Raw genomic sequence first — 24,924 nt, forward strand, 5'->3', positions numbered from 1 at the left:
AGAGTGGTAGTTCACGCCCAATATCAATTCCAAAACTTGCCTCCAACTGAACATGGTGCCATGTATATGAAAAACCAATTTAGCCACACCGTTTCAGCAAAACTGTTATCCAATTTGCTTGGATATCGAATGGGATTTGTGAACCTGACTTACTCAACATTTTTCTTGCAAAATAAAATGGAAAAACTGATAAAATTCTATTCTTGCAATGGCTAGGTTATGTTAGGGTTTCGAGAAGACAATGGAGAAGAGGAGAGAACAAGAGAATTGAGAAAATTAGCTAAATTGGACACTCTCCTCTTTCTCCTTTATATAGAGCACTCTCCTAATCTAATTAAGAGCTGATCCAAATTAAATTTGGATCTAAGACTCTATCTTTAATTGATAGACATTATTCTCTTAAGAGGATACGTGCTTCATACCCATATCCATGCCCATTTTCAACCCAAGTTACATGACAATTTAAGTTGTTATATAATTACTTAATTAATCATATTAGTAATGGGCCCAAGGCCCATTTTTTTCCAATGGCTCACATATAGCCACTTTGGGCCTGAAATTTGTATGGCATAGAACCACACAAAGGTCTCACACAAGTCCATAAGTGTTCAGTCATACCCCTGAAAGATGTTAGATCGAATTCACTATCTAAAGTTATTCACTTATAGATAAATGTTTATGTACAACACTCTGATTGAAGCTAAGGGCATACACTATCTAACACCTATATCTTTTTTTATTGGTTTCACCTAATTTTTACCATCACATGAAAACCCTATTTGGCCTCCAACTCAAACCAAAACCTGTTGTGAGAAAGAACCCACTTCATAAAAACTTAACCGAATGCATAAAATTTTGTTAATAATATAAAAAAATCATTATTATTAGAAACTTTCGGGTATAAACAGCGCCCTTATCATAATGTAAAAATATTCCTTATCAAGTTAGAAATAGGGTTTTAAATCGACATACTTTAAATCTAGTAGGGTGGTGTCACATAGAACCACAAACGAAAGTTTTAGTAGGAATGCAAACACCATACGCTATACTACTCAAAACACTTGTTCAACAGCTAGTCAGCATAAGTACCAATCAAAGAAATGTCATGTCAAAATACCTGTGCTGATGTTTTGACATAAAATGTCATTGCCTCTCTAAATGTTTTGAGTCAGAAATGACAACGATACAAAACACAACCTACTCATGCAATGCTACTACAATTCTAGAAAACAGTGGGATTCCTCCAAAAGAACAGCACCAAAAATTCTATTCCTTTATATGTTCAATTTGAAATCCGAGTAGAGGGTTCAGGAAATGGATAATCACAAATTCACATTAACAAAGTTCAGGGTCCCCTTCTACAATCGGCACCTATGTAGAAGATTCAAGAAATGGATAGTCTGTGTAACCAATGACAGGATCAGTTGTATAAAATGTATCTCTATTGTACTTGTTAAGTGGAGCATCAAGTTCAAATCTCCTTGGCAAATCTGGGTTGGCCAAAAACAGACGACCATAAGCAACAAGATCAGCATGATTTTTATCGATAGCCCTATTTCCATCTTCTCTATCGTAGCCCCCAGCAACAATGAAAGTACCATTGAAAGACTTTCTCATTGGTAGAAGACTTTGTGGACATTCAACCTTCTCACCAACTGTCTTCATCCTTGGCTCAACCATATGGCAGTAACAAATTCCATATTTGTTAAGGGATTCAGCCATGTAAAGTCCTAGAGCTTCTGGGTTCGAGTCCCCAGACTCCATGTAATTTGCAAAGGGAGAAAGCCTAATTCCAACTTTGTCAGGCCCAATCTCATTAACAACGGCCTCAACTACTTCTAGAGGGAAGCGGCAACGATTTTCTAAGGTCCCACCATATATATCTTCTCGATCATTCACTTGATCTTTCATGAACTGGTCAAGAAGGTACCCATGAGCTCCATGGATTTCAACTCCATCAAAACCTGTTTATTAAAATTACTTGTAAGAAAATCCAAAAGTATGAGGGCACAGTTCATGCATTATTCTACCCTAAAGATAAAGCCCATTATAACATATGCACATATAAAACAGATGAGATGAAAAACAATGAAAAAGATAAAAGAAAAAATAGAAAGAAAGAAAAGCTCGTAGTAAAAGAGATTCAAAAGTTTGTAAGATGAACTGATTTTATTAGGATGACCAAACCTACTTAAATGATACATCATATACTCCTAAAATTGAAATATCCAGCACTGCAACACATCTTTTTTTATTTTTATAAGAGCACTGCAACACATCTTTTTTTTTTTTTTTTATAAGAGCACTGCAACACATATTTAGCAACCATTATGACCAATCTCCAGGGGTGCAACTTTGGGTTAGCCCAAATCAACCTGAAAAAGTCAGGCTGAGTGGAAATTCAGGTTAGGGCTAGCTGAAAAAAATGAATCTTACTGAACTTCAGATTGGGTTAGGGTTAAGGCCTTTGGCAGCCCAATGCAACCAGAACCCAACATTATGCATCAACAATTTTAAGGCAACGATTTTTTAATTTAACATTAGTATTCGTAGAGCACAACTTTATCCTTTTCCTAAAATCTAGGTAAATGTTGGAAGTAGGAACATTTTAGCAAAAAGTGAAAATCAGGCCAATCTGAGCCTATCACAACCCATTGGGTAGGGTTAGGATTTGGGTTGTGGTTTCAACAACTCGGGTTGGGTTAGGGATGACCTTAACCCAACCAAACTCAGCTCAACTAGCACCCCTACCCATCCTGGTTACTTTTTTTCTCTTTTGCTTCATGAGACTACACATATTTAAATTGCTTTAAGAGCAGGCTGAACTTTTCTTTCTTGTTTATTTTTAATAACAACAATAATAATTTTTAAAAGATGACAATTTTTTAGTAACCTTTGTCTCAGGTTTTGGGACCATCAAAATCCCATTCCGTTTACTTTGGAGAGTAGTGTATCGAATCATAGTTTTAAGTAATAGTTAATAGCAATGATGATCTACTCATGGAAGCACCTGGAGTGATGCTCCGCCACTATTCTCTATATAGAAAACATAATAGATTTTCTGTTTATCTGATGGCAGGATTTTGGGAAGACCAACCAAGAATGACATGAATCCATGTCGACATTATAGATTTAAGATCAGGGAAGCACTATACAAAGATACAAACATGTGCTCAATAGAAAATTTAATCCCTACCTACCCCAGGCCAACCCTTTAACCAGAGAATGGCCATTAAAGCATCTAAGGAAGCAAACAGAAAGAGATGGAAAAGTCAGCATCCGGTCCAACTACTATTTTCCCAATGTTGTATCACTCACAATGCTTGCCCAAGTAAGAAATCATAGCCAGGGATATATTTACCCCTATGTCAGTCTGCCTCAACATAAACACGAGAAAGCTAGCTTGCAATAAGAAATGTGGGGCCTTTCAAAGGACTTGTTTTCAGCTCTTACAAATACAAGTCCAAATTCCAACTATTACAAAGCCCACTTTGCTCCACTGCTCTGCTCACTCCAATGTTTATACACACGAGCCAGAAAGAGAGAGGAGTGTAATTGACTCTATAAATGAAATAATGGAAATGCTCTATCATAGAGCATTGCCAGCAGTGTAAAGCTTTGCTTGAGATTCGACTAGAAATAAGACCCCTCCTGAACCAAGCTGGAGAAGTCTTTCCTAACATGTAACAAAACGATGTCTTACAAATCCCTTGGATTCTTAAAAGGAGGGGCCGATAGGGAGCCATTGCTAGCTCCAAAACCCTCGGACTTGCCCTACGTTTTGATGATAACAAACACACCAAGACTTGTGGAATCTAATCATGTTTTAGGGTTTTGCAAATCAAATTCAAGCAAAGCTACACCCTTTGTGTCATGTAATTGTGATTTGGCAACACCTTGAAGAGCCAAATTGGTTTATCATCATTCAAGCAAGGAAAGAAATGAAATTTGGACAAGAAGTTTGAGCAAAAAAGCTGCATAATAAGACAGTAAGGTCTTCATTAGGAACATGTGTAAACAATTCTTTTGCTTTAACTTGGGCTCAAATTGATTTAACCTTCGACTTAAAATGGTTTATCTTTCCCATTTAGACCTTATTTGGCTTAGAAAGACCTTCGAAAAGCTTTGGGAAAGTTACAAAATTGAAAAAACTAGAAATATAACCCATCCTATCTCAGATATGCCCCCGAAGTCATCCCCAAAGTGTTAGACAGTTGTATGCCCTTAGCTCCAATCAGAATGATGTACATTATGAATTTGTCGTAAATGAATAAAGTACATATTTGATTCATGTTCATGTGGTGTGCTTCTGTGTAATACCCTTAAACTGGACACTTATGAGACTCGAGTTAGTTTAGAATGTTCACAGCCGTTGGATAAGTCTGGGGAGATTTATCCTACCAAGGCTAACACTGGTGTGCTGCCAAATGTTGGGGTGGCCTATCTCAGCCACCAGGGTGAGACCCAAGGCACATGAAGTGTGGGATTAATTGAATCTTTGAATCGGACCAGATTTCCAGTATTGCCCTGGACCTTGGAGATTGATGGGCATAACTGGAAAGTTACACCTGACCCCTAGACTCGATTATAATACTGCACTAGTATCGGATTGGGCTGTCTTTAATATGCCAATCAATAAGATCCTTAGCAAGGGTCAAAACCTGGGTATGTTGGGACAGTCCGAGAATTCATCTGAGTGGGTGATCATAGTGACAAGATCAGCCCCTTTGTCGGACAAATGTAATGATCGGGATGCACTCTCTCTGATGGAAACCAAGACTACCGGCAGCCGATTTCAATTGTTGAAATTTGTTTTGCAAAATATATTTTATGTGATATAAAGGTATATATATGTTACGGTTTCAAACGTTTGCAAAAGGTTTTAATTCCCAGGATCCATGTGAGTAGAGAGTGCAACATTGTTCCTTGCAGCCGAGGGAGAGGTCATTTCTTGTTGGGCAGTGTTTGATCATTATGGGCTGAGAGGTTAAGTGTAAGACCATTGAGGGTAATACCTAATGGGCTAATCTTGCATTTATCTGCCCACAGTCCTGGGTGTCACAAGGTGACTTGGCCCATGGACCACTTAGGGTAAGTGTTGGGCCCATAGAGCCCACGTAATGGGTTTCAGGGGGTGCACTGTCCATAGCAGTGTATTCGGCCAGGCCTTGTAACAAAGGCTGGGCTGAACCCATGTACCTGATGTGTAGATCAATGTTTGGGTCCCACGCCATACAAGGAAGCCCAACTGGGCAGCAGTTTGGAAGGCTAAGTGAGCACATAACCTCATTGGGCCTAAAGCCCATTTCAAACTGGGCTGATTTGATCAGTTAAATAAGGGGCGAATTCTGAGATTAGATTAGCAGATAGGATTGGGTCATAACCCTATCCACTCAGAGAGTCCATATCTGAATGTGATTCAGATCTGGAAACCTCCTAATAGGATTAGGAGGAGGTTGATCTAATCTGCAGATAAGATAAGGGTTTACCCTTATCACTTAGAGGGAATTCTGATCCAAATATGATTTGGATCAGCAACTCCTAATGGGATTAGGAGCTGATCCCTTTAAGCTTATAAAAGGAGGAGGGGGCGGCAGCTTTTAGAAGACATATATTCACATCCTCTTCAGAACTGAAATCACAAAAGAAAGAATTTAGCAACCCTATGAAATTCTTTCCTGTCGCCTCCTCACCTGCCAGTTCGATCTCCAGTTAAGTGGGAGAAATCAAGATTGGATCTTGTTATCAGTTTCTTGTGAAGGAACTGATAGGAAGTTGTGCTCACGTGTCGTCCTGCTAATTCTTGCGAAGGATCAAATTCTTGGGAAGAACACTGTTGACTCTGCTCCATCCTGCACTACGCCATTTTCAGTGGGAGATGTTTTTGGTTCCTTCCTTGGGCGTGAACACCTCCATTGGGAGATACTATTTCTCCGTATCAGGTATATCCCTCTCCTACTACTTCTGTTCAGATTTGGTTCAGTTCTTGGTTCAAGATTGATCATTGAAAAATATGATTTTTCTAAAATAGGGAATTCGATTCCTAGTAGGATGGAGAGAAATTTTTGAAATTTGCCCATTCTATTCCGCAAGATTCGGGGGTCCATACGATGGATATCTCATCCCTTCACTAAAAGCAAGTAGGGCATCTAAATACGCAAAGTTGTCCCCGAAGTAAGTGAAGCCATCCCTAAAGCAACCCAACTCTCAAGGAACCATTTTAAAACCATTTAGACCACATTAAATGCACTCAAATCTAGTTGTTTAACCTAGCATTGATTTTGACTTGACGGTCAAACAATTTGACTTTGAGCAACATTTGAATGAATCCTATGTTTATAGAAAAACAATGGGAGACAAAATTGCCTTTCTGATACTTTATGTTGATGACATTCTACTCATTGGGAATGACATATGGATCTTATCCTCAATGAAGGTATAGATTTAACAATAATTCTCCATAAAGGATTTTGAAAAAGCTTCCTACATCTTGGACTTCAACTCTATAGAGTAGATCAAAATAGATCCTATGACTGTCTTAGGACTATCACAATCTACGTTTTAGACAGTGTGTAAGCCCTCAACTCCAACTAATGTATTGTACATAACTATATTATGAATCAAGTCATTTATTTCATGTGTCATGGGTTTACTCTGCTAAACTACCGCTTAGTTCATATTAGTATTATATATGAAGCCATATGGTTATTGCAATATGGAGTTATCGACTTAATGTTCACAGCCAGTGGATAAACTTGGGGAATTTATCTTGACAAGATTGTCATCCTCACATTGCCCAAGTAGTAGAGCAATGGGTCTTAGGTGCTCAAGTTGTGACTAAGGTGTGAAAATCATGGTTTCAAATGTCGCGAAATATCGCTAATGTCGCTCAACATATGTTGACGTAGAGGCTCACCGACATTAAAATGGATGGTAATATAAAAATTACATTATTTCGGTCAACATTTCCTATATTTCGGAAATGCCGACCAAATCGGTCCAAATAACCAAAAAAAAGACAGTTTTTCCTATTATGTCGATAGGATGTAGATAATGTCAACAGGATGTCGACTAATGTACATTAATAATATAATATATTAGTATATTATATTATTATAATACAATATATTAATATAAATTATTCCATTAATAATTTCTATTTAATATTTCAAATAAAATATTAATAAAAAAGAATTAACAAAATATAAAAACAAAGGAATAAATTAATTACTTTATAATATAAAACATAAAATATTTATCAAGTAATAAGATATTAACTAGTTAGTATTTTTTTTAAATATTTATTAAAATCAGAAAATGTTTATTAAATTTTATAATAAATCATATTCTACATTTAATATAAAAAATCAGAATAAATTTATTAAATATTATATTAAATCATAATTTATTATAAGTTTAGTATTAAAAATCATAATAAATTCATTAAGTTTTATAAAAATCAGAATTTATCATAATCTTAATACAACAAAAAGGAGAATCAGTTTATTAAATTTATAATAAAACATAATGTATTATAACTTTAATATTTAAAAAATCAGAATAAATGTATTTCTATTTACTAGTGTGAAATAAATATATTAGAATTTATAATAAATCAGAATTAAAAATAAGAAAAGAAAATATCAGATAACCTTGTAAAAACATCAAAATGCATAACAAATCAGTAAATTGACATTTACTAATTTGTTATTGATCTAGTTTCTTAGCTTTATATAATAGTTGGGAATAAGATAATAGTCTAGAAATATGTATTAATGCTTCTTTTATCATTTTACAAAATATCATTGCATATTTCCACATATTTCATAATATTTTTTTATAAGCAAAAAGATTTTTATTAATAACAAAGAGAGATTGAAATACAATAGTTATAGGTTGCAGAATGCATTAAGCCAATCTGCATACACTACAAAACATATTTCATAATATTTCCACAATGTCTCTAATTTTTACAACATTTCCCCTCGACATTTCCGACATTTCCAACATATGTCCTATACTTTGGTAAGCAATATTTCTATCGACATTGACATTTTAAACCTTGGTGAAAATGAGTGTGCAAAAAGCATTAAACTGGAACAAACCAATGTGTTCCTGACTTTATGATAGGTGGAACAATCAAGTGTTACATTTAACCCCTAGAATTGATATTGGTATCAGTTGAGTACCAACTTGTCTATCTTTGATATGCCAACTAGTGAAATCCTTGGGTCAAATAGTTGGGTATGTTGGAGTATTTAAGAATGATTTGTCAACTGATGATCAATTTGATAGGATTTTTTACTATGTTAAGACATAGAGAATGCTCATACAACTTCTTATGAAGCATGCTTGAATCTACCAACAGTAGGGTTACATGACTCCTCCATAAGGATCCATTAGAGATAGAGGCTAGACACCATGGCATAAAGACTAATAGGGAAAAAGTCATTTTCCATATGTAGTGTAGAATATTATTAGAAAAGAGATTGATTACAAGTGATATGTTGGGCTAATTTAACCTGATATGGACTGAATGAATTAGACTTGGGCCTTTAGGATGGTAAGGTCACAACTATCTAAGAGTGTTTAGACACTAACTGGGTTGATACATTAAGGCCCGTAATAGATAATGGACGAATTGGCCACATAGGTAAATTGCTTTAAGTAGCTGTTCCCACTAGCTTAAGTGTTAAATTTGTAGAGTTAAGAGTCAGTTCACTCATTAATAGTGGGTCCCATGCCATACAAGTTGGTTTTGCCATTATAATAATGATTTCCAAGATTTAATGGACACTGTAAGTTGGTTAGAATCTTCCTAAAGAAGCCTAGTCAAATAACCAAGAAGAAAGTCAAAGTTACAAGATTTGACTAGGATACTTGACTAGAAAGGTAGTGTATGTTAAAGAGTTGACTGGTTGGATTGGAAACCTAATGAACTCGGCATAAGGGATTCATGACTTCAACAATCAATGTCATCCATGCTGTAGCAACACCAACAATCAATCCTCAATCAACAACAATAGTTGCAACAATTTGAACTTAACTAAAAAGGTTCTAGTATTTGGGCTGAATAAAGAGAGCAAGATCCTCTCCAAGATTTTCCTAATTATATTAGGAAACCTCTTTGGATTAGGAGAGGACTCTTTGCAGTCTTTCCATGTCCATAAAAGGAGATCAAAGAAGAGGAGATCAAACCATGCACCCTTTCTCTCCACATAGCTGAATTTAGCCATCCTATTATGAGAGACTTGCTTAGGGTTTTAGAACCCTATTCGACCAGACCTTGTGAGCATCCATTAGAAACTGATTCAACAAACCACTTGAGTAAAAAAAACCACCCAAAGTGTGGCGCACATCTCATCCTTGTTGCAAAAATTCTTGGAGATCAATTGGAGCTACAAACACCAAAGTTGCACCATCTTCAACTTGTTGCAATCTTTCTTGGGAGCATCAAAGCTAAGGTTTGAACTACCACTTGGATCTCTTCACTTCCGGAAAGATCAGGTATTTTACTCATCCCAAATCCAAAGATTTGATCTTGCATGGTCCAATAGACCCAAACGATCCAAGAAAGAAAACTGTTCTCATGTTACACAACTTCAACATCAGAGTTGATAAAAAAATTTGAGCTTTTCACTCATCTCCATCTTATCTCTCCACTGCCATTCTCTCCGGACCTTCGGAGACCGGACCAACTGACTGGAGTCCATGGTAATTAGGCTCTCCCTCTCCTTGACAAACCCTATATGCCCCATTCTTGCAAAAGGTCCTTGACTGAGGGGGGACAGCACCAATGCAGATTAAGATCCCTTGAAAAGTGGCTCCACATAGTTGAGCTGAAGCTGCAGTAAAGGAACAAGTAGCTTACAGACTCATCCTACCTCCTGCAAAACACACACAATCTGTCTTGGATAGGATACCCCTTCCTCAAGAGCATTTCCTCAGTCAAACACTTCTCTAGAACAACCACCCAAGTGAACAATTTCACTTCAGAGGGTGCAGCTGAACCCCAAATGGCTTTGCTGGGAAAATGGGTTGTTGAAGCTCCAAGCAAACCCCTGTGGAAGTCCACTTCCAAAGTCTAGAGTCCTGCCTCTGTACGTCCAAAAGTTGATTCTGCAGTAGAGCTAACAGATCAGAAATTTAATTAATCTCCCAATCATTGAAACTTCTTCTAAAGGAAGGGTTCCAGCGAATCAAGCTACCAGTCACCTCATAGCAATTTGCCACCCATGCCAATTTGTTGTCTGCTAATTAAACAAAGAGGGAAGTCTGTCTTTAAAGCAGCATCACCGTACCAAGAGTCCACCCAGAATATTACCTTCCTCCCATCCCCTACTTTGAAAAGCCGCCCCTCGCTAAAGCTACTCAAAGCTTTTGATGTGCCCTTCCACAAGCTACAGCCAAAGGATGAAAAGGGAATTTCAGCATCCCATCCATTGCTACACAAACCATATTTATCAGCAATGACCTTCCTCCACGAATTGTTTGGCTCCATAGCAAATCTCAAAGCCCAAGAGAGCATTGCTAAACAGTTTAACCTTCCTTAACCCCAGACCTTCAAAGGACACAGGTTTGCAGACCTGAACCGAGCTCACCAAATGATAATTGGAAGAATCTTTCCAACCGCTCCACAAAAAGTTTCTCATCCTCCTTTCTATCTGATTAGCCACCTCAAATGGGACTGGGTCCACTGGGAGAATAGACATGTAATAAGCTGGGAGGTTTGCTAGCACACCTTTAATAGTCTCTCATCCTTCCAAGAAGACAACTTCGAGTCCACCTTCTCTAACACTGGAGTCCACAGGGCTTTTGAAGTGCACTTGGCCCCCAAGGGCAGACCCAAGTACTTAGAGGGGAGGTGCCCAACTTTACAACCCAGTAGCCCTGCCAACTCAGCTACATTCTCAACTTCCCCAACTGCCATTAACTCACTCTTGCCCAGATTCACTTTCAAGCCAGACACCACCTCAAACCAATACAGCAAGTGCTTTAAATTAGTAACCTAAACTGACAAAGCATCACAAAAGAATAGAGTATCATCTACAAACTGAAGAATCTGTACCATTATTTCTGACTTTGATGCCTTCCACACACCCTGCTTCAGCAGCGCAAGCCACAAATTTGCTTAAACCTTCCATTGAAACAATAAAGAGCAGTGAAGACAAATGGATCACCTTGCCGTGACCCTCTAGAGCTCTTGAAATTCGCATCCACCAACTTGTTTAAGCCTTCCATTGCAACAATAAAGAGCAGAGGAGACAATTGATCACCTTGCTAACCCTCTAGAGCTCTTGAAATTCCCATGAGAAACACCATTAATTAGGACCGAGAACCTGGGAGTGGTTAAACAAACCTTCATCCAGTTTCTCCACTTGATGCCAAAAGCCAACATATAATCCAGAAAGGCCTAATTGACATGGTCATAGGCCTTTTCTAAGTCGATTTTGCACTCCAAACCTTTCCTGCCACTTCTCCTTCTTGAATCAATTAACTCATCTGCGACTAACACCCCATCCTGAATGTGTTTGTTATGCACAAAAGCCCCCTAATAGATGGATATGAGGGAATCCATGACACACCTTAACCGTGAAGCCATAATTCTAGCCAAGATCTTGTACACACTTCCAATTAAACTAATAAGCCAAATGTCCTTCATTTCCGCAGCGTCACTCTTCTTGGGAATTAAGGAGATGAAGGAAGCATTCAAGCTTCTCTCAAAGGCTGCAAACTGACAAAACTCCTCCAAGACTCTCAACAGATCAAGCTTTAGAACATCCCAAAATTTTTTAAAGAAGAGAAATGTAAAGCCGTCAGGGCCTGGAGCTTTGTCCCCCTCCATCTCATCTAATGCTCTCTTTACCTCCTCTTGAAAGGGTTTTTCGGTTTTTCCAACTCAGCAACTTAGTGTTCAGTCAGTCTCAAAGTGAAGTCCATCCCAAGTTAGTCTGACCTTAGACAGTTCAGCATAAATCTGCTCATAAAAATTAACAATGGCTTCCTCAATCTCCCTCTGATCCACTATAGAATCCCCAACTTGAAACCTCTTGATGTCATTCTTCCTCCTCACATTTGCTAACTTGTGAAAAAAAGCGGTGTTATTGTCTGTTATGGATGCACTCGTGGGGAAGAAGTACCGCCGCCGGCAGCAGCAGTAACGTGGGACCCTCATCGGATTATCTAGCTAGCCACAGTTCATCTTACCTTATCCTTATCTTATCTGCTTTCTTACTCTTATCTTATCTGTTCCAATAAGGATTAGTATAGAGTCTGATTTATCTTAGGGAGTTTTTATCCTTCTTGAGTAGGGAGTCTTATCTAGGAGTCTTATCTATCTTATCTGTGAGCCGTTTAGTTAGTCTTATCTAGGAGTCTTATCTATCTTATCTGTAAGCAGTTTAGTTATCAAGGAGTCTTCCTACAAGGAGGACTCTTACCTCTTGTAATCTCCTATTTAAGGAGCTGAAATTATTGAATAAAGATATCAAATTTCCAGTCAAGAAAGAGAGTAAAAGGAGAGTTTGGTGATCTCTTGGACAAATCACCCTCTAGGACGCCAAGATAGGTTCAGCTAGGAAGGGGAGGAACAAGGGAAAACAGGAGCTTTTCCCCGTGGACCGACCCGTGACGAGATCCTATTCCCGGGCCCATAACAATTTGGTATCAGAGCCAACTGTCATGGGAGATCTGGAGCAGCTATCATCCAGGGTCCACGAACTGGAGCATAGGCTCGTGGAAACCAACATGGAGGTTCATGAGGTCAAAGACGATGTCCGGGAGCTGCGACGCTTCCAGGAATCGTATTTCTCTAACAAGGAGAGGAATCCAGAAGAGGCTGTAACCACAAACAGCCGCCAACCAGACTTGACGGAGTCGTCTGGCGAACAGCAAGTCGTCGCCTCGGTAGCCACAGTCGTTCCCAAGTACAGCAGGCTGGAGTTCCCTTCATACAACGGCAACGGAGATCCTTTGGGATGGCTGTACAGATGCGAGCAGTTCTTCCGCAACCAACGGATAGGGGACAGGGACAAGGTAAGCTTGGCCACATTCCACATGACGAAGGAGGCACAACTCTGTTTTTATAAATTGGAGCAGGAGGAACCCGGGCTCAACTGGACCCAATTCAAATCCTACTGCCTCCTCAAGTTTGGGCCCCCATTGACGAGCAACCTATTAGGTGAATTGATTAACCTCAAACAGATGGGAACGGTGGCTGAATACCAGCGCCAATTCCAGACCCTCCTTGCCAGAGCAGTTTCAATACGACCAGACCAGCAAGTAGACATGTTCACCACAGGGTTAGCAGAACCCTTGAGGGTGGATGTGGAGATGCAACACCCCCCCAACCTGGTTACAGCCATGAATCTAGCTCGCGCCTTCGAACGAAAGATGCAGCTCAGCCACAGAACCTTCAGTATGGGGCGGCCTCCATCTGCATGGGCATCCCCAGAACCACTCGGAATGGCTCCATCTTCAACAGCTAGCCAAGAACGGAAACCACAGACGAGCCACAATTCCATATCAGCATCCAATGAGGGGAGCAACGTTGTTGCACCCCCTATTAAGCACTTGTCCAGGGCTGAAATGGCGGAACGCAGGGCGAGGGGACAGTGTTTTAATTGTGATGAACTCTACTCAGCAGGGCACAAGTGCAAGAGACTTTTCTGCCTCCTAGTGGAACAAGAGGACGATGAGGATGAACCCCCTTCATTGAAACCCGATCCAGGAGGGCTAAATCATTCCACCTATCCTGGATTCCCTTGACTGAACTCCAAGACACATATCCAGATTTCGAGCTTGAGGACAAGCTCGTAGTCCAGGAGGGGAGTAATGTTATGGACGCATTCGTAGGGAAGAAGTACCGCCGCCGGCAGCAGCAGTAACGTGGGACCATCATCAGATTATCTAGCTAGCCACAGTTCATCTTACCTTATCCTTATCTTATCTGCTTTCTTACTCTTATCTTATCTGTTCCAATAAGGATTAGTATAGAGTCTGATTTATCTTAGGGAGTTTTTATCCTTCTTGAGTAGGGAGTCTTATCTAGGAGTCTTATCTATCTTATCTGTAAGCAGTTTAGTTAGTCTTATCTAGGAGTCTTATCTATCTTATATGTAAGCAGTTTAGTTATCAAGGAGTCTTCCTACAAGGAGGACTCTTACCTCTTGTAATCTCCTATTTAAAGAGCTGAAATTATTGAATAAAGATATCAAATTTCCAGTCAAGAAAGAGAGTAAAAGGAGAGTTCGGTGATCTCTTGGACAAATCACTCTCTTGGACAAATCACCCTCTAGGACGCCAAGATAGGTTCAGCTAGGAAGGGGAGGAACAAGGGAAAACGGGAGCTTTTCCCCGTGGACCGAGACGAGATCCTATTCCCGGGCCCATAACATTGTCACCTAATATCAACCATATGGCCCTAGATCTCTGCCTCCATTTCACCTCCTCTTGAAAAGTTAGAGAATCATAGTCTTTCTTAGCCTTAAGTCCTTCCACTCTCCTTGCTGTTAGACAGTTTTGTATGCACTTAGCTTCAATCAAAATGATGTACTTTATGAGTTTATTGTAAATGAATAAAAGTGCATATTTGATTCATGTTCCCTTGGTATGTTTCTGTGTAATACTCTTAAACTGGACACTTAATGAGACTCGTGTTAGTTTAGAATGTTCACAGCCAGTGGGTCGGTCTGGGGAGACCTATCCTGACAAGGCCGACACTGTGGTGCCACCAAGTCGGTTGGGGTGGCTTGTCTCAGCTACCGGGGTGAGACCCTAGGCACATACAATGTGGGATTAAATGAATCTTTGAACTGGACCAGATTTCCAGTATTGCCCTGGACCTTGGAGATTGATGGGCAAAACTGGAAAGTTACACCCGACCCCTAGACTCGATTATGATACTGCACTAGGTGTCGAATCGAGCTGTCTTTGATGTACCAATCAGTGAGATCCTTAGCGGGGGTCAAAACCTGGGTATGTTGAGACAGTCTAAGAATTCATCTGAGTGGGTGATCATAGTGACAGGATCAGCCACTTTGTCGGACAAAGGTAATGATCGGGGATGCACTCTCACTGATGGAAACCAAGACTATCGGTAGCTGATTTCAATCGTTGAAATTTGTTTTGCAAAATATATTTTATATGAGATATAAAAGTATATATATTATGGTTTCGAAATGATTTGCAAAAGGTTTTTAATTCCCGGGATCCATACTTGAGAGAGTGCAACATTGTTCCTTGCAGCCGAGGGAGAGGTCCTCTCTTGTCAGGCAGTGTATGATCATTATGGGCTGAGAGGTTGAGTGTAAGACCATTGAGGATAATACCTGATGGGTTAATCTTGCATCTGCCCACAGTCCCTGGGTGTTACAAGGTGACTTGGCCCAGGGACCACTTAGGGTAAGTGTTGGGCCCATAGAGCCCATCTGATGGGTTTCAGGGGGTGCACTGTCCATAACAATGTATTCGGCCAGGCCTTGTAACAAGGGCTGGGCTGAACCCATGTGGCTGATGTGTAGATCAATGTTTGGGTCCCACGCCATACAAGGAAGCCCAACTGGGTAGTAGTTTGGAAGGCTAAATGAATATATAACCCTAAATGGCCCTTAAGCCCATTTCGAACTGGGCTAATTTGATTAGTCATTAAGGGGCGAATTCTGAGATAAGATCAGCCGATAGGATTGGGCCCACACCCTATCCACTCAGAGAGTCCAAGATCTAAATGAGATTTAGATCTGGAAACTTCCTAATTAGATTAGGAGATGGCTGATCTAATCTGCAGATAAGATAAGGGTTATCCCTTATCTTAAAGTGACTTCTAATCCAGATATGATTTGGGTTAGCAACTCCTAATGGGATTAGGAGTTGATCCCTTTAAGTCTATAAAAGGAAGAGGGGGCGGCAGCCTTTAGACACATCACAACAAACAACCACCAGCAACAGTCTTGTCTTCAGAGCTAAGATCACAGAAGAGAGAATTCTGCACCCTACAAATACTCTCTTGCTGCCTCCTTCCTGCAGCCGCCGCCTACAGCAGTTCGATCTCCATTCCTTGGGAGAAATCAAGATTGGATCTTGATTCCAATCTTTTGGAGAAAAGATTGGTGGGAGTTGTATTGACAAGCCGTCCAGGTGATTCTTGAGAAGGATCAAGTTCTTTTGGAAGAACACTGCTGATTCTGCTCCACCCTACACTGCGCCATCTTCAGTGGGAGCAGATTTTGGATCCTACCTTGGGCGTGAACACCTCCATTGAGAGATATTATTTCTCTGTATCAGGTATTATCTCTCCCTATTCTTTTTGGTTCAGATCTGGTTCAGTTTATAGTTCAAGAATGATCCTTGAAAATATGATTTTCTAAATAGGGAATTCGATTCCCAGTTGAAGGGAGAGAAAAATTTTTGAAATTCGCCCCCTTTATTCTGCAATTTTGGGCGTCCATGTGATGGATTTCCTATCCCTTCACTTGCTTCCCCCAAGGTACCACCTTCCTCCTCCGAATCAATCTCAATTATAATTTGCAAGCATTCAGCCCTACTTTTTCATCATTTGACACCCTCTCCTGCTGCCATTTCTTGATATTTCATTTCATCCATTGTAACTTCTTGCACAAGATGTGACTAGATGACCCCTCGAAAGCAGCCTCAGCCCACCAGGATTTTATTCTTGTTTTGAGCTCCTCCGATTCCAGCCAACACAGTGTTCCATCCGGAAGGGATGAGCCTTCTTCCTTGGAAATCTAGCCATACTGAAACGGAATATGAACAGACAAGACTTTCAGAAAAGCTTCCTGAGAAGTATTTGGGAAGAGCTTGTCCCAATCAGCTGAGATAATGAACCTATCTAACCTAACCAGAGACAGCTCCTAGTTGTTGGTCCAGGTGTACCGTGCTCCGCTCAAAGGTAAATGAAGCAATTCCCACATTCGGATGAAATCCACAAACATCTGCATTCCCTTGTTTGTGCCCCTGCACCCCTTCTTAACCTCCTGCCTCAAGATTGCATTAAAATCCCCACCAATAGCCCAAGGGCCACCCCACTTCCTCCTTACTTCGTTCAATTCCTCCCAAAGGCATCTTTTAGAGAAGAGACGACCAGCCCATAGATCCCTATCACCACAAATAGGTACATTGTTCTGCAACCATAAAGTTTTACTGAAATTAAAAATAGACCCACCTCCTTGTCCACCAACTTAAACACCTTGCTATTCCAAATTAGAACAATCCCCCCTGCTGTGTTTTTAGCTAGCACAGCCAGCCAGCCACAAGGTTCAGATCCCCACACACTTCAAATCACATTGTGCTTCAACTTCTAGAGCTTAGTCTCCTGCAGAATTAGGATGTCAGCCTTCTTGTCTCTCAAGAAACCACCTGCCACTATTCTTTCTTCTACCAAGGCCAAGGCCCCGGATGTTCCACGATATCAATTCTAGACTTTCCATCTGAACTATCTTCATGAAGCTTTGTTGTTCTGGTATGCACACCTCACATTTTCATTTAGGCCCCAAGCAAGTCTCAATAGCTCTTTTGCTTTCCTCTTGTTCCTCTTCCCCTTCTCTACCAGCCATCTGTTTTCTACTGCCACCAAGAGAGCTTTCATTTCCTCCTCCATCACTTTAAAGGAGACCCCCAAAACCAAGGAATTTCGATCACACCCATTCCAAAACTTCGTTCTCTTCTACATACCTTAGGTTTACTGACTTAAGTTGCAAATGACTCACTGCCACCTCACTGTCTGGTAATATTACCACTAAAGGTTCCAGTGGGGCTAACGACAGTCCTTTTTCAACAACTGCTACTAATAAATCAACTGTTGACCCCTGCTGCCCGTATAACTACCAGGTTTCCCCTAAACTTGCTGCAACTCCCTCCGTGGAAACCGCATCAGGTACACCAGCTTTTGGCCCTCTTTTCTCTCTCTCGCCAGCACCACTATTTACAGTCAGGCAGACCCCTTCTCCAACCCGTAAGCCATTACTAACCTCTATGACTCTCTATTCTCCTGCTTCCACCCTTGGCAAGCTAGCTTCAGGTATTTGTTTCCCACCACAAAAATCATCTGAGTTCTTCCATCTCTCCTTCACACATCATGGAGTATAGACTCAACCCTTCTCCATCGTCTACATAGCTTCCATAGTCAACTGAAGAAGAGTAGGATGAGTCTTCGGATTGAACTAGTAACTTTCCCTTGCCTTGGTAACCCTTTGGCTCCAACCCCCATCGACAAGAAAGAGTTGGGCTTTTAAAGCTTATCAGGCCTAGCACCCTTGGTGAGCCAATAGAGCATTGGGCCCCAGTCTTCCTATGGGTCTAAGCCCCAAGTCCTAAGTTCAATTCAACACTCTAGAACTTGAGATGGTTAACCACCACCATCAAAACCTTTTCAATAAACTCCACGTCATTGCCTAAAGCTTCCACCTGTTTAAAATTTGAAAGTCATGTGACATCACCTCAGTCGTTTGAGATGGAGAGAATCTCTCCTGATCGGTCGATTTGCTTGTCACAATTTTGTCTTCTTACTCTGCTCCTTTCGACCAGCCTCCATTCCCCTCCCTGATCTGCAGTGGCAATAGCCTTCCCAGCTTCCTCCTCTTCTATCCCCTTCCCTAGGTTTCCTTTTCCACTCTTCTAGCCTTGAAAGAATTTCTACCTCAATGGAGCAGCCTGCCAAGACCTTTCGGACCAGCTTTGGTTCAATTTCCACCGCCTCCTAATAATCTTCTAGGACTTTCATCTTCTTCGGTTTCAGCTCCAACCATAGTGTAACTTACATATCCTCACCTACCACTATATTCTCTGCCTGAGGTGGAATGCCCAACCATCGCACCTTGATCCAAATGCATTCGAAAGACTAACTAAGAAACTCCGTGTCATCATCCTCCAAAAAGCCTCTATAAAGATCACCTAACTTCCTAGCAAGCTCAGAGCTCCAAAGGTGGAGAGGCAATCCGCAAAGCATGACCCAAATGAACCCAGGTATGTCTCCATTTTTCCGCCAAACTCCAAATGAAGTCAGCCAGGGCTCAAGTTGTAGTAATGCCCTGTTAAAACACCTAGACCCCGTGTTCAGGACTCTTCGATCACCTTCTCCTTTTGGAAAACTGAAAATCCATCTCTTATCGTCTAGATGTAGCGCCCTAATCCCCAATGGGCAAACCCAAACTTTGTTAACCCATTTTTGTAGGTCATTGAACTGAAAGTCCTCCTAATCGAAAGTCCTGACCAAACACAATTGCGAAAAGCACACTCTCTCTTCTATGCTCTCCCTGTCCACCACCAAGAAGAAGGATTTCCCCTTACAAAGGTTTCTCCTTCCGACGGCCACAATCAGGTAACGCCACCTTCGACTTGCTCCCTTCCTACCCCGAACTAAGCAGCCTCCCCTCCTTGTCTCCTTCCTCTTACCTGGCAAAAAATCCTCCCCACCTTCTTCTAAGGGTTACCAAATCCCTTTGAGATTGATTCCCTCAATGAATCCACCGCCGAATCTCCCGCCCTTCAATCCCCGTGTAGCGACTCATCACCAAAATCTCTACACTCTCCTTTTTTGTTACGCAACAAGAATTCAAAATGAACATGACAGGAGAATTGAACTTCTTTCTCATATTGCAAGTCAAGCAAGAAAGTAATAGAATTTTTATCAATCAAGCTAAGTACACAAAGGAACTACTCAAGAAATATGGAATGGATCAATCCAAAATGGCTAATACACCCATTAGCACATCTCTAAAGCTTGACAAAGATCAAGAAGGTAAATCAGTTCATACAAAAGGATGGTATGATATTGTATTTGACAGCAAATAGGCCAGATATAATGTTAGCTGTTTGTGTTTGTGCCAGACTTCAATCTTGACCCTAAGATGAGTCTTTCGATATATTTATATATTTGAAGGTACCCTAAATCAAGGCTTTAAATATCGATACAGCCTAATATGCTAAATGGGGTGTATCAGGTGTGTTAACCCCATACTCCGTTTTTCTAGTTTTTTTTTTTTCAAAAACCGGTCAAGGGCTCAACCTAAGGCCTGCCTAGCCCCTAAAATCGGTCAAAATCACAAAAGACCAAATTTTCACATATTGATGACATAATGATACAACACATATTGACTAATCTATTGCAAAATTTTGATCCTTGCTCTAAATTTAGGACTTTAGTATTCCAAGGGCGTTGACTTCAATCTAATAGGCTACTCAGACACAGATGTGATTGGTTCTAAAGTTGATAGAAAAAGCATAAGTGGTGCTTGTCAATTTTTAGGAAATGCACTAATAGGATGTCACAGTAGAAAACAATCCTTAGTGACACTTTCTAGGGTTGAAGCCAAGTACATAGCTGTTGGTAGTTGTGTTACTATTGTGGATGAAGCAAAACTTAGATGACTTTGATTTAAAATTTGACCATATCCCAATTATGTGCAACAACACAAGTGCTATCAACTTGACCAACAACCCTATCTCAGAAATTAATTCTTCTATTTATAGATTCCGGACTACTATATTTATGTTCATTTTCTAAATGTACTCTAGAATTCATTTTTACTTTTAAATAGAACAATAAGTTCATGAGTACAATGTATTTCTGGAAACGTGCAATATAAGGAATTTCTAAATTTGATTCCTCTTCCTCGTCATATTTACCACACTCTCATTCATAGATTTCATCGTTGAAATTTGACCAATCAGGTTTGATGTTTGTTTGTTTGTTGGTTTGTTCTACTTCAAAAAAGTCCTTTAGATTTTCCCTGCCTTTGACAGTCATTTAAGTTTCTTTTTTCTAACTTGGTTTCAAAGGGAAAAGAAGCACTAGACAAGACGAGGAGCAGTGCATTCCCAATTTCTTTGAAAGTTCTTTCAAAGATTGAGAAGCCATAGATTTGGTTTGTGAATTCTCACCAACTTCCATAGCATTCCTTGCTGCAATCCTAAAATCATTGACAACTTGATAGATTTCCTCAGTTTTTAATCGTCGTGGAGGTGAGAACTCTGCTACATCAACACCATTAGCTCGAAGTTGTGCCTTCAATGGTTTATCAGTACAAGAGATGGGAGCTCTCCCATTTGGCTGAAAACCTGTAGGGTGTTGAAAAGAAAAATGAGGACCAATCACAATAAACCTAATCTTTCAAAGGGATCAATTAGTTCAGACAATCAGGTTAGAAAAATGGTCAAATAGAAGCATAACAAAAGCATATTCATGTTTTCTTCTTCCATAAGATAAATATATAACTTCATCATTCTAATCAATAAGTGATAGCATCCCTACAATTTTTCTGATTGTAGTAGTTTAAAAGGAAATAAATTACAGAATTTCAGGAAGTTTTCTCTGCTTACATACTTCATAGAGTTATAGAAACTTTTTCTTCATGTCATTCCTCACCTAACAAAATTTAATGAAACCTATAATACTCATATACATACAGACACCATTCAAGTCAAAACTTACACTACATTACTACCTAGTCCCAGTTTATTTCTGGTAGAAGATTTTTGAAGTTCCTATGTTACTGGAGATAGTAAGGACACATCTGGAAATGGTATCAGAAATGGAATGTACACTGAAAAATTGAAGTATCTGACACAACATGGCACCCTTGTACAGCAGTACAGGTATCCCCGGGGTCATAGTAAAGTTCTACTCGGTGCAAATTAGCTACAGCACAACAGATTTTCATCTCACAAAAGAAAGAAATTTATAGAAACTATGCAATGTTCCAATATTACATTAAGATTAAAAAAAAGTGCATGGCACCCGTGTACAGATATCTCAGGTTCATGGTAAAGTTCTACTCGGTGCAAATCAACTATAGCACAACAGATTTTCATCTCACAAAAGAAAAAAAATACAAAAACTATATAATTTCCTGATATTATATTAAGATTAAAAAATCTTGGTGCAAGGGAATTTGCAAATTTGCAAAGATAAAACATCAATAGCAGAAAAGATTTCCAAATCTTATCATGAGTTTCTTTTGATTGGGTGATGGTGTGTAAGAAGGGCAGGTGGATTGTGATGATGATTTGGGCTGATCTGATCATTTAGAGCTCGGGAGTTTTGTTTTGTTTTTCATTTTGGTATTGGGGTTTTTCTGTGGAGTGAGGTTTAGAAGGGTGTGGGCCTTCTTTGCTTCTGGGTTTCTTTTCAATTGGGTGATGTCTTGTCACCTTGCTTATAATTTTTCTTTTTAGGTACGTTCATTTTTCAGGAAATAGGAGGGGGGGAAGTTGGTCAGAAGGAAAGTGGTTCCCAGTGACCAACTTTACTATGTTATTTTCTCCGTAAGTTGTGGGCCCTGTGGCAAAGTTATTTTCCCTGGGTACCATTTACCTGGATAAGTGATACCCATGTCCTAGGTGGGTAAGTAACTTTCCCACCTGGAGGGAAGTTTACGAAATGTAATGGGACAAGTTTGCCCATTCTAACAATGACTTTTCATGGGTAAAAAGGTCATTGTATAACTTGCTTAGGAATCAAAAGAATGCAGGTAAGTGAATTACCAGGTAAGTGGCCTCCTAAAAAACAAAAGGCGCCTTAATAAAATTTTTTTGTTTACCATCGAAAAAAAATCCACACATGTTGACAAAAATAAATTTCTTAAACAACACATGGAGAGTTCAATCAAAGGATACTTCTTCCCAATATATGATGGAATCTTTCTACTAATTCCATCTTGTGGATGTTGGGACCATGGCTATTTTCATCATATATAGTCAAGAAAACAAATAGAAGAGTAGAAAATAAATTGGTTCAATTCAGAATATACCATAGTTAGAAACCCTTCCCACATGCCAAATCTGGCAAAAAAAGATGCCACCGTTCATATGAACAGCATCCACAATAGGTTTCCAGGCTTCCACCTGCTCTTTGGTCCAAATACCAGGTGTATTTGGATACCTTGAATTATGGAAGAAGAAGCAAAGTTAAACATACATGAAGTTAAAGACAACATGCAGTTTCTTTTCTTAATTTCTAAACAAAAAAGAGAAATTTCTAGATGATAAATTTACCCTTGAGAAGTGTCAGAAACCCCTGTCGCTTCACTTATGAGAAGTCCCCCTTTGGTGGTTCTCTGAGAATAGTATAAGACAGCAGATGGTTGAGGAATGTTGTTGAATGATCTTTGTCTAGTTAATGGTGCCAAAACTACTCTGAATGCACAAAATAGAATGCAGATCCTCAGTTTGAATATTGACATTCAAAATGTATTTAACATCTAAGACTATGTAGTTCGGTAGCAACTAAGAAAGTCAGCAAAGACGCACTTTATATCATTGTCATAATGCATAATTGGAGAATAAAAATAATATAATGGATGAATAAATTTGTTTAAGAGATGCAAATAACTCAGATGATAAGAACCATTGCAGGAGAAGCAAAGCCACAACAAACTTGACTAACCCACTAAGTGACAAATTCTTTCATTTAGGATATGTTTAGTTTGATAGAAAATAAAAGAGACACAGAAAGTTCAGAGAAAATTCATAACAAATTTTGTGAAATTCCTAAAGGCTCAGTTTGAAAAGAGTACAAATACATACAAAATGCAAAGTTTTGCACTGCACATATTTGTATTTGTACTCCTTCCAAATTGAACCTAAGGCTGTGTTTGATTGCAATGCAAATAAATTTACACTAATGCAAAACCATGGCAGTGCAAATGATTTGAGTGTAAATTCTGACCTATTTTTGTTTCAAATTTTAGCTTATTTTGTTTGATTGTGGTACAAATGAAGTAAATTAAGACATGAAGTAGAATAAAGTAAAATCCAAAACAAAATTAAACAAGAATTTGCATTTTTTACATTTGCACTCATGCATTTGTACTAGTGCAAATTGCAACCAAACACAGCATAAAGAACTTTGCTAACTTTCTCTCTCTCTTATTTTCTATCAAACCAAATATAGCCTTATTTTCTTTGGGTTAAGAACATGAAGATTGCAGTTAATACAAAACACTTGAAAACAATATGCGCCCATTTCTACTCAAGAATAAAAGGCCATTCCAGAATGTTGATCCCGGCTATCCGGGGTTCTTGGGAGAGTGGGATTGCACATGGCCGTTCTCTGGTTTCTAGTCAAAATACAAAAGCGAAAAACTATAACATTGGCAAATACAAAAGTGAAACTATAACATTGGCAAGTACAAAAGTGAAACTATAACGTTGGCATCTAAATATGGAACCAAATGTGGCAGGTCTCTTGTCAAGAGGTGACCTCTCTACTGAATAAAACCTACAAGGATTTCCACAAATACCTGTTTCTCAAAAGTACCCGAATTCATTCGGAATTCAAGCCGATGTTTATATCTATCCACCAAAAGAACATAAACAAAACTATCACTTTTAACAGGTTCTTTTGTACTTAATACAACACACTAACTTTTCAACGTAGGTGGGTTATAGCGGGACTCGAATCCGCGTAACCCTGCTAACATGCCAACCGAGCCACCACTCGGTTGGTTAACAGATTATAAAGTCTACTATAGCAGTTTTAACAAAACCCAAGCTTAAAAAGGAACAATTCAAACAAAAACAAGATTGAACGGACCTGTGAGAAAGATCGAACTTGCCCATTTTATAGGGAGTGAGGAGGGGAATAGTGATTTCCGCCATCTGATGTTTCTGATCTTTTCCTTCGGCATTCACGACGGACAACGCCGATGAGATGAGTAGATGCCACGTTTGGAGGACCCAAGTTCAGCGGCTCTTGGCTTTCCAAGGTGAGCCACACGGAAACCTATAAGATGATTCGGAGTCGAAAAACATGCTTCTGGTCTCATATCGAAGGCCTCCATATCGTTGAAATCTCAAATATTTTTTCTTTTTTTATAGATGATAAACAAATTATATAATTTAAATGCCCCTAAAACAGTAATTATTTGGGTGGGATTAAAAGGTTTTGGGTGTGAAATCTTTTCTTCTTTT

The 24,924-nt window shown here is 39.5% G+C and overlaps 1 protein-coding gene across 2 annotated transcripts; it reads right to left on the bottom strand.

The window, feature by feature from the left end:
- Positions 1–1,084: 1,084 nt before the first annotated feature.
- LOC148852695 (putative 12-oxophytodienoate reductase 11) lies at positions 1,085–24,805 on the bottom strand. 2 transcript variants are annotated; one of them, XM_088946628.1, is made up of 5 exons: positions 24,548–24,805; positions 23,008–23,148; positions 22,764–22,894; positions 20,896–21,072; positions 1,085–1,964 (listed from the first exon to the last, which is right to left on the bottom strand). In XM_088946628.1, the coding sequence occupies exons 1-5, from the start codon at positions 24,610–24,612 to the stop codon at positions 1,372–1,374; spliced, it is 1,107 nt and encodes a 368-aa protein (XP_088802754.1). In that variant the 5' UTR covers positions 24,613–24,805; the 3' UTR covers positions 1,085–1,371. The 2 variants fall into 2 exon arrangements, with proteins under 2 accessions (XP_088802754.1, XP_088802755.1); XM_088946629.1 differs by lacking the exon at positions 20,896–21,072 and having other exon boundaries at positions 24,548–24,796.
- Between the last annotated feature and the right edge of the window lie 119 nt (positions 24,806–24,924).

This window comes from Nelumbo lutea, chromosome 5 (assembly GCF_056320005.1).
Source record: "Nelumbo lutea isolate HS-2025 chromosome 5, American lotus-T2T, whole genome shotgun sequence".
Taxonomy (NCBI): domain Eukaryota; kingdom Viridiplantae; phylum Streptophyta; class Magnoliopsida; order Proteales; family Nelumbonaceae; genus Nelumbo; species Nelumbo lutea.

Excerpts from the sequence above, each read along its gene's own strand:
- LOC148852695 (XM_088946628.1), bottom strand. The coding sequence starts at position 24,612 with ATGGCGGAAATCACTATTCCCCTCCTCACTCCCTATAAAATGGGCAAG. Across the intron at positions 22,895-23,007 it reads GTTTCTGACACTTCTCAAGG|GTATCCAAATACACCTGGTA; the intron begins GTAAATTTATCA and ends CCATAATTCAAG. Across the intron at positions 1,965-20,895 it reads AAGGAATGCTATGGAAGTTG|GTTTTGATGGAGTTGAAATC; the intron begins GTGAGAATTCAC and ends TTTAATAAACAG.